The sequence below is a fragment of the Atractosteus spatula genome, chromosome 17 (assembly GCF_055471065.1).
Source record: "Atractosteus spatula isolate fAtrSpa1 chromosome 17, fAtrSpa1.hap1, whole genome shotgun sequence".
NCBI lineage: Eukaryota > Metazoa > Chordata > Actinopteri > Semionotiformes > Lepisosteidae > Atractosteus > Atractosteus spatula.
The window spans coordinates 18,994,827-19,009,105 of record NC_142722.1 but is presented as its reverse complement, the minus strand read 5'-3'; the positions used below and the strand labels follow the sequence as shown (position 1 = coordinate 19,009,105).

Sequence of the window (14,279 nt, the reverse complement as noted above, 5' to 3'; positions counted from 1 at the left end):
GACACTGCCGCCTCTCATCTTTAACCTTTCTTACTGTAGGTTCTTGTCCACGATCGGTTAATTCTGTATTTGGTTATTCGGAGCACATTCATTGTATCTTTAGTAAGATAATTCCTTTAGAATTGTCATTTCACACGTTTAAAGATGTATTAAAGACTCAGGAAAAACCAAGAAATCCTCATTTCCTTTTTTTTTTTTAAAAAAAGAGATAAAAGCAGTGGCTGTTGCTGGTAGGGAAACCTGCCCACGGAGAAGCACACGAGCCCGGTGTTACCTGGCGGGCCGCAGGCGAGCAGGCGCGCCAGTTCACAGGAAGCAGCGGTACTGACCTCATAGCCACGGGTCTTGGCGCGGCACCAGTCCAGCAGCATCTGTTTGATCGAGTTGGCGTTGGGAACCCCGAAACTGGACGACCGCTGCATCTTCACCACCCGGGACACCGCGGGGTTGGCGGGTCTGGTTAGAAGAAAGTCACGTGGTCACAACTCCGACCCGCGACCATGTCCAGCTGCAGCCCCTTTCGTTTTTATATCCGGATGTTCTTTCTCTACTCAATGGCTGACATTTATAATCAATACTGAAGGCTATACTCGAAACCACACGCACAGGTAGAATCTTGCCTCTGCCCCTTTTAAAAATACTGTCTTCTGCAATTACGGTCTATTACTCAGTCAGAAGGTATTTATTATCATTAGTTACTAACTGTAAAAGCTCCTGTCCCCCCACTGGGAGGACCCACTCATCTACTGCACAGCTGCAAACACTACCAGCACAGGCAGCACGGACACCACTGCTAGCCTGCGGGAGCAAAGAGATTCACAGGAGTCGAGGGCCCAGAGCTCAATAGACCCTGAGTGACTTGAATTAACCACTATACCCATTTGGAAGACCCGGCACAGTGAGGTGACCTGAGTTTAAAACAATATCTGCATCACGGGACTCAATCCACCCTCCCACTGAGAGCCTTTACTGCTTCGGAAGCTCAGCACTGACTTGTGGTTTAGGCCTTCAGCTAGCTACAGAAGCAATTCTTTAATACCAGGTGGAAAAGCCAAGGGAACACACCATCCATGTTCCTGAAGCAGATTTACAGAGCTCAAAGATTCAGAAGGCGGCTTGAGGAGACCCACATCCAGCAGGTGCTGCTCTTGCCCTTCTTGCTTCAGGGCTGGGAAACCCCCATAACAAGCAGGATGGCCAGAGAAGGGCGCTATATTAAAGGCATGGATCTGAAACGGACTGTGAAGCTCCAGCAGCTCCGTCTCCCTTTACTCTCTCAGATGTGCCGCTAAGGGCCAGATCGTCTCTACATGAAGAGTCCAGAGGAACAGCCCAGCAAGATTCTTGGATACTAAGCACTCAAATGAGCAGCCTGGCTTGGAGTCGTGACCCGCGGGGACATATTCAAAGCCCACAGTGCAGCCAGCCCCCCCCTGGCCCCTGCTTCCCTCACCCCGCGCTCTCTTTCTCCAGCTTCTCGATCATGGCCTTCCTGGCCTGCGCGGCGGAGGTCTTGGGCAGGGTCTGGGCTCGCATCACCTCCTTGCGCCGCTCCGCCTGCTTCCTCTCCAGGGCCGCCAGCCCCCCGCCGCGGGGCGAGGAGTCGTCCTCGCGGTCGAAAACACTGGGGAGAGCGGGAACAGAGCCAGCTCACATCCTTCTTTATCTCCAGATCGCTCCGAGTGCTCCCCGGTCACTGCAGCCGAAACTGTGCTTCAATTCACCACTGGAATCTTACCTGCCCACTTTCTTGGTTGTGCTGGAGGAGTAGCTGTAGGATTTGGTCTGAACTGTGGTTCCTCCTGGCGGGACAGAGAGGCTGTTACCATCACCTACATCGTACCAGCACACTGTCCTCAACAGGGACGATTCTGCAAGCTCTTCTTGTTAAGATATCTTCTACTATTTTATGGAGACCTCAAATAAAGGATGAATATGTAAACTAGGCAGGTTTGCAGATTATACCAAAACAGGGGTACATTCCCAATGTGCATTTCAGCTGCTTGCTTTGCGCCTCCCCAAACGCCTCACTTGAAGTAACTACTCACTGTCTGATCTCTGGATGTAACTGGCCTCCACTGTGGTGCTGTGGGATGACCTGCTGCCATTATCTACAGAAAGAGGCAGAAAGGGCCCATTAGCACAGCAGAGACAGAAGAGTGGTGCCATCAGGCTCTGAGGAGGCATGGCCACTCACACTAGAGTGGACACCCTGCTTCCAAAACAATGGAACTTTGCCTCCAAAACCTTTTATTCGTTACCTAACCATTTAAGGCAGTTACTACAAAGGAGTGTCAAAAGGAAATGAAAACTCATTGTTTGAGGAACAGTAAAGGTTCATTCTAGGCTGCAGCCTGAAAGAGGCTCCACTGGCATGGCATGAACCTCTACCTCCCCCTCTTAATTAGCCCACGTTTCCCATCGCCAGTGACTGTCGGGACAACTGAGCAGCAGGCCACAGGACACAGCCTCGAGCCGGGCAGCAGCAGGGCGGTCACTGCTACCAGCCAAGAACAGCTGCAGTGTTGTGTGTTACATGGATGACAAGTGATCAGCAGAAAACAGATCTCGGTGTTTTTCTGAGCAAAGTCCTATTTGATACCCAGTGAGACAGGTAAGCGTTACTGAACCTCAGCAAGAGCAAACCAAGTGCTAGACCTGGCAGCTCAACGGCGTTGCAGAGGGGGCAGAGGGAGGCTCATGGTCGCTGTGGGGGATGAGCAGAGTTCAGGCCAGGGGATTACCAGAGTGGGAGAAGCGGTCCGTTTTGGTGAGAGCGCTGACAGTAGAGCCGTCGGACGATTTCTCCGTCTTCTTGAGCACCAGCTCCCCAGAGCTCGTCGGCTTGGGCTTCTTCTCCTCTTGCTTCCTCTGCAGCTCCTGGAGCCGCAGGTCTCGCTCCTTCTCCCGCTGGTCTGGAGGGAGAGAGGGAGCCGAGCGCGTACGAGTGAGCGCCCCCTGATGGCCAGCACGCTGAAGAGCGCTCCACCCATCCCTGACCAAACAGCTGGTTATCCTGACGCGCATGTGACGAACCAGACCCCACCACACTGCAGACAGCTCTTACCATTTCACAGAGAAATTATCAAAACTATAAGGCAAAAAAAGAACATTTCTATACTGAAGTTTGTATGGAACTTTTAAATGTAAAAAACGATCAACGTTTTATAAAATAACATGACAGACGCAGAGATGTCAAATGCAATGAATCCACAAGCATGCAGATCAAACTGCAATCAAACAAGCACTGCGCACACAGCAGCTGGGCAAGCAGGAACACACACACATACACACACAGAGCTCCTGGCACAGGCAGCACAGCAAGGCTACAGAGCACTATGTCACAAAACACCCCACCCTCACAGTGGCCACTCCATTTTAATTAGCACTGATATGGATATCCTAATGCAGTTTGCTTCATTCTGTTTCAAACAGAACAGTAAAAGCTTAAAAAACCCAATACTGTCCTGGTTTGTGAAGAAGCATTATTCTTCCAGAGCAACTGCAGGTGCAGGTACTCAGGTACAGCCTCTGAATCATCTTCCTTCGTACAGACAAACCTAAAGGTGCCCTGGTGACATCCCTCCATTTCATTCCATCAAAAATTAAGCTCCAGAATACGATTAAACAAACGGTACTGGATATCAATAGCAAGAGGGAAATGAGTGAGCGTTAACACTACAAGACGTCTGCCCCCTCAGAGAAGCAGCCCACCCAGGCCGACACAGTGGATGTTAACCAGAGGTGAATCCAATGGGATATTTTGGGGAACGTTGGACAAGTAGAACTCCCCCCCACCTCCACAGTACAGGATCTGGGGGCAACCCTGTATCCCTGTCTGCAGGCAAACACTAACCACACACAGACAGGTGAGGCTGTGCCCTCTCCAGCACAGGGCTCATCCTCAAACATTCTTCCTCAGTGACTAGGCCTCACATCGAGCCAGGTACTTCACTCAAACTGCCCTAGTGAAATGCACAGCTGTGCAAAAGGTTACACATCTATGTCCCTTTGGATAAAAGCATCTGCCAAATTAATAATAACCTTAAAATTCACCTACCCCCAGTGCTCACTGGCATAACTCAAGTTTGTTTAAATAAACCTTTGGTACAGTCTGGGGTTTCTCTGAAGCTCCTGTGCAGCGACAGTATACATAAAATAACCCCACCTCACAATTAACTCATATACTGCCGAACATCATCTAAGAGGACCATATTCATGAAAGCAGTTTCTACCACAGCATATTCAAACAGGGAGTTAAGAAGAAACATCTTAAGAGAAATCTGCGCCACTTTCCAAGTTCAAAGGACAAGAGTAGATGTGCGGTAGTGGCACTGACTGCTCGATGAATATGGCCACAGTGCCTCAGACTGGCAGCAACACAGAGCAACACAGCTCACGGCCTCATACCTGGCTCCTCCTGGCCGAGTCCAAGCAGGACCTCTGCAGGTTGAGAGGGATGTGGAAACAGAGGAAGAAAGATAAGTTGAGGAGAGAGAGAGAGGAAGGATGCCCAGGTCATGAGAGTGACACACTGGCACCACCAGGAGGCACTAGGACTCAGCCATGGGGAATGGGAGCTGCAGACATCAGGGGAGCACAGAAGTAATCAAGGGCTGCACGGAGAACGGCACAGGGCTTGCAGGGAGACTTAGATGATGGAGAAGAAGTTATTCAGATGAACACGCTGGAAGTCCCTCAATATAGCAGCCATAACCTCTGGCAACAAGGAATCTGTTTCTGGGAAAGCTAATGAGCTAAACCCACTTCAATGAAGAATCATTTACACCAGCTGAAAATTGAAGTTTCACCCACAATCTTCACTGATAATTGTTTTCCTAAGGATAACTCGGCCACATGCGCTTGCAATCCAGTAGAGGAAAGCATCTGAAAAAGAGGGAAATCCACTAATATCTCCAAAAAGCACACCTTTCTTTTCTAAATAATTAAGCAGGAACAGACTCCCTGGGCCGCAGTCGCCCAGCGGGAGAGCGGTGCGCTCGTGTGCAGCTCATGACTTGCCTCTTTTCTTCTTGCGCAGCTCCCTCATCGCCGCCCTGATAAGCTTCCGCTCCTCGAAGTCCGTTGCCTCGTCCAGCTGCCAGAAGACAGCAGAGATGTCACCAGCAGCTCAGGCAATTGCAGCAGTCCAGTCCCCAGTCCCCAGTCCCTCTCCTCCCAGTCCTTTGGTCTTCGTGCATTTAACCAAGTTTAATTCTAAATAAAATCTCCTCAAAGAAATCAGAACCTCCTGGTGTTTTACAGCTCAGTGCTGTCTGCTCCACTTACATCAGCGGTGCACCGGACACAGAACATACCCATTCCTCTCTCTCCTCTTTCACCCATCACTTTATCAAGGATTTCCATGCAAGACTTCTAACAGTCTCCTCTGGACACAAGCAAACCCCATTTAGCTTGTTCAAATGAAAATAAAAGAAACAACATTTCAGAACTGGCATCAATCTCCGTTCTGATTCTCAGTGAATCAGAGTCTCCATGTCTTTACAGCACGGCGACACTGCTCACTGCAGGAGCCGCTGGCTCGGGTCCCTTGAGCATACCATCTTGTCCAGGACCACCTCGTCGTCCACAGCGGCCAGGTCTTCCGGGGTGAGTGTCCCCGGCTTGTCCGCCCCCTTCCCCCTGGGCTCCTCGGAGCCGTTGGGCACGGCGGTGGCCTCGCTGGGGGCCGCCTCCGAGGGCTGGAGGGCTGCAGGCGACTCCGTCTCCATCTGGTGGAGGAAACGAGGAAGGAGAATGAAGAGCTCTACGCCTTTGCTATATTTGTCCATCTTATTATGTACATAGCGCACATCACACACAGCATGCGTGTCTGTACAACCAGATTGGGCATATTTACAAGGGCTCTAAGCTGTGATGGAAATGAGAGTGATGAGAGACAGACCAGTACAACAGAAAAGCCAGCACACACACGAGCTTTGAATATATACAAATCTTTCCACTTACATGTGACAGGCCGTGCTATTTTTGTACCCCTGCACAGCTTACACCTCAGTGTTAAATCTCTCTTATAAAGGATATTGTGCTTGTGATTGTCCAGGAAGGCTCAGAGCTTACTGCACTCACCACTGATTCAGAGGGGAGACAACAGGCGCTGTCACACCTCTCCTCGCAGACACGGCTTTATTCACACCTGACAGCGGAAATCAACACTAAGCACTGTCACCTGCCATCTCTTGTAGGGCCCTGGTCAGCACTCCCTCTCTCACATCCAGTGCTGGCCCCCCACCCACAGGTAAGCTCGGAGGTCTCGCACGCCCAGGTTTCCAGATTGCGGATGGGTTAAATGACTCAAGACTGCTTGCTGACATTTGGAGAAGAGTCATATGAGGCAGAACTGCACAGTTGTGTTCAACAGGAGATACACAATGACTATGGCCTTTACAGTGAAATGGACACGTGAATGTTCTAGGATTCAAAAGGCTGGAGGCCATCAGTCCCCCACTCGCTGCCCTAGGATGAAGTAAAACAAAGTGTTTGGCTACAAGCAGATTTGCCCATTGGAAGTATCCCATTTCCCAGCCCTCGGTAAAGGAAGCCCCACGCCTTTAACTGCAAGTATTCCCAGTCTACTGATGGAAAAACGTACACTCGGAGTGTACTGTATTCAATGAAACTGTGCAGATGCTGTAGAATCTTGCACATTCTCATGAATGCAATGTAAAGCTTCGGCTGCACTAGACTCTGGTGCTCATACAGGGCAGACAACAGGAGATACAGCTCTTGCACCCAACGCCGCGGGTGCTAATGGCCAATTCCCTGCAAGCAGGCAGACGGAGCCAGGGCCAAGCACAGCAAGAGGCTGCTGACTGCAGTGGAACCCATGCAGTGTGCCAGCAATCTGACACCTAGTCAAACTGCACACAATAATAAAGACATTTAAAGCACCCATTGTTTCTGAATTCCCTGGGTTCAGTTCCTGGGCTGCTGTCTGTGTGGAGCTTGCATGTTCTCCCTGTGTTTGTGTGGGTTTCCTCAGGGTGTTCCAGTTTCTACCCACAGTCTAAAGAACACACTGGTAGATCAAATGACCTCTGTAATATGGGCCCTGGTGAGAGAGTAAGCATGTCTGTCTGTGCCTCCTGAGATGGACTGGTGTCCCATCCATGGTGTACCCCGCCTTATATCTGCTGCTTGCTGGGATAGACTCCAGTCCCCACATGACCCTATACTGGACAGAACAGTTAAAAAATGTATGAACAGATGGGTATGCGTGGAGGGGATAGTTCACCCTTGTTCAACAAATTGCTGTACTTGAAAAGGCGTGATGAGAGAGAGAGGCTTGCTGAGTCTGACTTCAAGCAAAGCACCTAGGGCTTTGGACCAGGACAGTAGTATCGCAGGACAGAGTCGGGCTTTGAGAAACGACAAGTGGTCTTAAAATTACAGTGAGGGAAAAACATTTAAGTTGTACCGGGGAAGTTGAAAACGATGCATTCCATTACAATATGTGAGAAAAGAAAGCCACACAAACTCTATCAATGGCCAAATCTACAGAGAACAACAAATTTGATCATCTTACATTTTCTGTCCTATTTATGTTATTTACGTGGAATGAACATCTAAAAACACACCACACATTCTTCAGAGGTATCCGGTAGGTAGAACTATGTATTGTATTCGGCATCTGGAGCGAAGACAAAGCTAAAAGAGCCTGTTGAAGTGGAAACGGACTTCCCCAGATACCTCTTTTGCCCAGCGGGTAACAGTACAGCAGATGACAAGTTAAAAGCATATAATGAACAGCTTTAGTTGTGAAACCCAAAGACTGCTGACTTCTAGTTTCCTATGTATGATGAAGGGGTATGAAACTGAAATGTGATGAACTTTCCTGGTTTTCCGGGAAAGAGCTCAAAGTAACTCTGTGCTTCGTGCACTGTGTGCTGTGGAGACCCACCATGAAGGTCTGGGGCAAAAGCCCATTTCTCCACAAGGGAAGACAGGAGAGTGGAAACCAGTGCTGCAGTTTCAATAAGATACCTGGGCTGCTGCGGGGGGCCCAGTCCTGGAGAGAGGAAAGAGGCAAGCGAAGGCAGCAGTGTGACCCGAGAGGCACCTGGGGGCCTCTTTTCTAGGCCCATTGCGGGGCCAGAGCTGCACTGACAGGCTGTGTGAGCTGCCAGCTGAGCTGTACATAAGCGAGCCGCGGTCAGTCAGGCTAGTGAGTGTTGGACCACACTGCTTTAAACAAATCGCCCAACCAAAGCAAGGAGCTTGTAAACACCTGTCAAGGGTTTGAGGAACCTTTTCAGGCAGAAATACATCTTGCAAAAAAAAAAAGAATACTGATTAGCTTGGACTTGGATCTGAACCAAATCCAACAATAAAGCAAACAGCTGAGAAAGTTGATTCCTTGCTTTTCAGTTTACAGTTCATCTGTCAGAGAATCAATTCAAGATGAGTGTTTTGCTGTGTGGGGTTAGAGAACAAATCACCATAATGATTTAGAGTTGATGAGCACTTTATAAACTTTAGAGTTAAACAATTATGGATTAAATCAATCAAATGGATGCATGAAAGCAGAGGTTGCATAACTGTCTATAACCCAAAGTCAATATAAAACACAGAACTGTACAGGCACAGACAGCTCTCCAGACACAAGAGCCAATCTGCAGCAGAAACATTGCTGCTTAGGCTTCAACCCCAGCACCATGTAGGGGCATATAAAAATACTCAACCAAAGGAGTTGACCTAACACTCCTGCCGTGCATCACATACTGTAGCACGCGCTGTGACCTAAATACGTAGTGCTCATGCTCTTTGATGTCGAAAGGCAGCCGCCTTCACCTGTATTCAACACGTTCTCTAATGCTGGAATATTCTTGTCTTTGACCTTCTGCCACGCAGTTCTCGTTATGAGGACTCCTGGCAGTACCCCCTCAGTTTCAGAAAACACCTGGGCTTAGTAGCTGACCCGTCTGCTCTTGATGGCAGTATCACCCTGATGTCCTGCTCAGTTGTAAGTAATTACAATGATCCACTGTGACAAACAAGCTCTTTAATTGCAATTAAAAAAACAGATGGTAACTTGGACTGAAGCTGCAACTGTAATAAACCTTTAATTACCCTGCCTGGTAGCATTAAAGCCTACGTAAGATGACCCCAACTGCAGGGTAAGTGTGAAGCCATGAAAGACAGACACTGGGTTGGAGGCAGCTACACAGTAGACTATCTACAACTAAAAATTAGTTTGGAAAACAGACATACTGGCGACAGGAGAGCAAGATGTTAAAACAGGTTAGTCAGAGACACATCGCTGCACTGAACATGCTTGTCAAACGTTAAGAACAGCCACTGGTCCCCCAAATTTCAAAGACCTCTTCTGTGTCATTACTCAAAAACTATGGAGCCTTGCCTCTGTGGCAATAAGAGCTAAATGATCCCTCTTGAAAGTTAGCCTGATGTTACCGAATAAGAACTCCAAGGAAAATACAAACACACACAAGGCAGAAACAGCAAGATGCCCGCCGATGAGCAGTGGTGTGGCTGCACCACAGAGGAGCACTCTCCTTCCCTGCAGGCATAAAGACTGACGGCAGGCGAAGAGGTGGGTTTAAGACCTCAGGAGTTTAATTAGAAAAGCTTCATCAGCCTCCACTGACCTACTTGTTCTCCAGGGGCAGGCTGGCCAGAGCTCAGAGGACTCTACCCAAGATGACCGCGGCTCTCAGGAGCAGCGCCACCAAACCCAACCACAGCTGCGCTACAGCACGCCCTTGCACTCCTCGCCACAGCGCTGACCCAGTCCAGCAAGCCCTCTCCAACAAAACAACCCAGAACAGCCTGGGGCAGGGCCTGAGGGGCCAGCAGGCTGGGAGAGGGAGAGCTCTAACCAGAAGGTGACCGACTCGTGTGAAGTGCACGGGGAGAAAGACAGCAGCTGATTTAGTGTACTGAAATATCACATTGCTGACATTAACGGGCAGCTGTTAGACATTGCAAAGGTTATCATCAGTGATGCGATCAACTTCATACCAGCTCAGTAATGGTTGAGAAGAAAGTGCAAAATCTCCTAAAACAGTTTGATAAGAAGTTAGCAATGGTAACTCCAAACAGCATAATGCCTGCTTCACTCTCGGCAAACCGTGAAATCATACTGAGCAAAGTGATTTATATAAAAGATCAAAGCTATAAAAAAAATACGTAAGAAGTCAGAACTGGGGGACCATATTCCTGCCACAGAGAAGGGGTTTTACACTTTCACATTTTAGAAAATGTGAAAAAACGTGCCCACAGCTGCTCCACAAAGACAGCTTCCCTAAGAGACCATTTAACGTGGCGGAATCTGGGAGGCTGGGAGCTCCACCACTGCACTTTTAGAAACCTGTCCTGAGAGTCATGGGGGGTTGGTGGGTGTGTGTGTGTGGGTCAGAGAGAATGAGAGCACAGAAAACAAGGGGCAAGAACTCGTGATCTGGGAGGGAATGGCAGAGAGGAATTTCTGATGAAGGCAGGGGTTATCTGCAGTTCTACAAAGGGGGACTTCAGTGTGCTCAAAGCTTTTCCAGAGGAGAAACAGGCAGGTTTAAACCAGGCAATCAGAGGACCGAACTAACCTGCTGAAAACACCACTCAAGGCAAAGGAGAGAGAGATCAATACAAGAAACTTTCAAAATTCCTGGCTTTGCAGAAATAAAAAGCATTTTAAAAAGTCTAAACAGGTACAGGGAAATGAACAAGCAATGAAAAAGGCACGTGTAAATTTCAATGCATTTTCTGAAAGTACTAGCCCTGTTCTTTTTTTGTTTTCAAGCCGTAGAGAAAGGAGTGTGTCAAGCAGTTTGGTATTTGACATGCAAGATAGAGGCCACACTACAAGACTGTGCAGGAATTGAACATGAACCAGCCTCCTTCCTATTGCTGAATTCCTTACAGCTTTCCCAGGATGGGTTGGGATGGAGCTCTTCGGAAAGAGAGAGCACATCATGAGACCAGATGAGAAGAGAGGTCATAAAGAGAGGAGGCGACCAGCCTATTTTGTAATATTTCATTGCATATTAATGCAGGAGCTGCATGAAGGGGTGCCTTGGAGCGCCCCCGAGGCGCACGGTCCCCGCACTCAGGCAGCGAGCGCCTCCGAGCCATGCAGGGGAAGCACCGCACTTACCACGCCGCTGCCGCTGTGAGAGAGCGCAGCCCCAGAGCAGGAGAGGCGGCGGATGGCGAACGCGGGGGGGTGGGCGATGGTGGAGGGCAGGCCCAGGAGCTGCGCCAGTGCCTCCATCCGGCAGGCGAGCCTCTCCTGCTGCGCACGCAGCTGCAGGTTCTCCTCGCGCAGTTCACTGATGGCAGCAGCCAGGGGGCACACCTGAGCAGCCATCTCCTCCAGCTGGGCGTCCACTCGCTTCCCACAGGCCTGGAGGTCCCTGTGGATCCTGCTCACTGCGTAGCGCAGCGTCAGCTCGAACCCACAGCCTCCCCCACCCTCCACTTCCTCCTCGAAGCCCCCGCTGCCCGCCGCTGAGGAGCTCAGGAAGTCCCAACTGACACCCGGCATGGCTCCTCCAGACAGTCTCAAAGCCCGGGCAAGAAGCTGCACCTCGGGCTTCTATTGCAGCAGTGCTTTGGTGCAAAGCTGGATCAGAAGCAGGCTGCTTTGGAAGCCCGGTCCAGGGCACGCACTTTCACAGCTATGCCTCAGTGTCTTTAAAGACTCCAAACGCGTTCCCCCTCCCTTGCTCTCGTTCCTTCTCTTTATATCCCTCACAAGCCTTCCCTCTTCATTCGCCAGGGGTCTGCCCAATTGCAAAGGGGACTCCTGTTGCCAAGGACGTTCTCGTCACCCCCATTGCTGCCACCCACCAACATCTGCATGAATCTAAAGGCTTGCTATTATTCGGGAGCAGGGGTTGGTGAAAGGGTGGGGGTTCTGGCTGGAACGATTCAGGCTTCCTATATTTAGAGCAGTCCTGCCCTTCACGCCTCCAGTGGAACGCAGTCCGGGCTCGGAGGGAGAGTGAAAGGTGGCCCAGTTTTCTGAGCACCCTGTCACACGATTTGTCGTGGAGAGTAGAAACCTACCAGATACACAAGCGAAAACAGAGCGACAGGTATGTGGATAGCTGAAGGATCCTGAAGGGTTAATGCAACGGGTGAACTGTACATCAGCATAACTTTCTTGTGAACCACGATGTAGCTTTAAGTCTGTTGTATCCAAAGTATTTCTGATTATTGGAAAAACTAAATTGCCAAGTTTCTTCTGCGACTGAAAAATGCTGCGCAGTTAAACCCTTGGCTGGGCCGTGTCATTAGCAGACTATGACCTCTGTGACCTTGAATTGTCAGTGTTAGTATTGTGTAAGTATGGTCAGTATCACTCCATCTACTCTGCTTTGAGCAGCCTAGCCTGTTCAGTTTAAATTCAATGTTGTACAGTAATTAAAATCTGTCCCACATGTTAAAGAAATACCCAAAGAACTGAAGTTGAAAAGGTTTTTAAAATTGTTTCAATAAACTGCAAAAAAACACTTGATAAAGAATGAAATACGTTTGCCTAAACCCCACATAAAACGGCTTCTACTTCAGCAGTGCTGTGGAGACAGGAGTGACCCCCATCTCCAAAGGTACGCGTCTGTTCTGGACTAGACTGCGGCTTTACTGACAGCTGTGGGGGGTTTCAAATCAAGATCAGGAAAAGGAAAAACGAAATGGTCATTCAAGGCTAAAAATAGAAATGGAAAAATACTGAAGCAAAGGTTCTTAGAAAGCACATCACTGACCTGCACAGCTGCCATGCTGAGAGGTGATGGGGAGTACTCCCCAGGAAGGAAGATCAAACTAATCTCTCTACTCTCTGTGTGAAGGATACTGTGCTCTTCACTTTGCCTAAAAATAGACTGTGGACAGACTGGGCTGCGTTTGCTAACAGGTGTTGCCACCAGTGTGTGCAATGAAAGAGGAACAATGCTATCAACAGCGACTCAGTCACAACATCATTAATAAGTCATTCCTTAGACAATCAGAGGCCTGAGGGATCTACTCCTTACTGACATTTCAGATGTCCATCAAGTACGATGTAAAGAGCATTAGAGCAGGTAGGCTGATTTTGGCTGCATATACCTTTAAGAAATCGTTGAGCTGCAGCCTTCCTGTGTTCAGCTTCCTTATGTATTGTTGACCTTCAACTTTGCCTCAATCAATTTCTAAACACCTGCAGTCCATATCACACCTTTCAAGTACAACACATCCAGTACAGCTGCAGCAAATTCCTGACAATCGCCAGTTTAGTATAGAGAATTACAGAAGTCAAGCATATTTTTACAGTTTTTTTAACTTAATTTCTATGTGGCTTACAGTACATGACTCTTATTGCTCATGCTGTTAAAAAACCCTTTTGCGTGCCAGTAATGGCATCCATGCCGTACTGTGCTGAAGACCTTTTAACCTTCTGGTATCTTTATAAGGAATTATTCGGGTTTCTCTCATTACCTCCCAATAGCACAGCATTTTCTGTGAACAGTGTGGGGGTCCAGAACCAAGCATATTATTTACACTGTTTTGTTAAAAATGTTGTTATAATATAGCTTTATGATTTCCCTCTTCCGTGGAAACTGAACGCGTTTTAGAACATATCCACCTTCACTCATTCTAGTATGGAGCTGATCCATATGCCCAGAGTCATGCCAAGAGTCACACGGCTCCCTGCCCGTTTGAAAACACTCAAGAAGGAAATGGCAGAAGAAAGGAATGTAAAAAGTGGTGCAAATGTTTCACAACAATAAAAGTGACAAATGAGCCGGCTGACATTTCGCACAACAAAGGCATTTGCACTACACCATAACATATTACAGATTGCCAAGGATTTAGGAACTAGGGTGCATCTTGAAATAGCAGGCCTAGTCTAGCTTTATTGAGGAAAAGTAGGTCAGCACCAGCCAGGTGGTGCCACAATGTCGTGTCCGTCTGGGTTGAGAGGTACTGCGTCAACTTCGCGAGACCAGGAAGTTAACCGTGGACAGCACACAGCTCATAAGCTATCAAATCCGACGGCTTCAATCATTCCACCCACCCAGCTGTTTCTAGCTGCTCCTTCCAATTTAGGGTGGTGGGGAGCCCATTTTGCCAAACAATGAGGCAAGGCTGAGCGAGCTGAACTGGACACCAGACCATCGCAGGACACACAGACATGCACACACTCACACCAGGGCCCAAGTCACCCACTAGCATGTCTTTGGACCATGGGAGGAAATCAGAGCACCTGGAGGAAACCCACATAAACAGCACCCCAGGTCTGGAATCGAACCTAGGGCCCCAGCACT

The 14,279-nt window shown here is 48.8% G+C and overlaps 1 protein-coding gene across 5 annotated transcripts in view; it reads right to left on the bottom strand.

Annotated features, from left to right (window-relative positions):
* smtnb (smoothelin b) overlaps positions 1-14,279 on the bottom strand; it is an 87,487-nt gene that overhangs the window by 10,938 nt on the left and 62,270 nt on the right. For 3 of the 5 annotated variants that reach the window (XM_088936098.1, XM_088936096.1, XM_088936097.1), the window contains exons 11-18: positions 5,562-5,732; positions 5,023-5,098; positions 4,411-4,443; positions 2,745-2,915; positions 2,049-2,111; positions 1,739-1,802; positions 1,454-1,624; positions 330-456 (exon numbers count right to left, since the gene is read on the bottom strand). In XM_088936098.1, the coding sequence (XP_088792224.1) occupies positions 330-456; positions 1,454-1,624; positions 1,739-1,802; positions 2,049-2,111; positions 2,745-2,915; positions 4,411-4,443; positions 5,023-5,098; positions 5,562-5,732 (876 nt within the window). The remainder of the gene's footprint in view (positions 1-329; positions 457-1,453; positions 1,625-1,738; positions 1,803-2,048; positions 2,112-2,744; positions 2,916-4,410; positions 4,444-5,022; positions 5,099-5,561; positions 5,733-14,279) is intronic. The other 2 variants (XM_088936100.1, XM_088936099.1) reach the window with 1 other exon arrangement.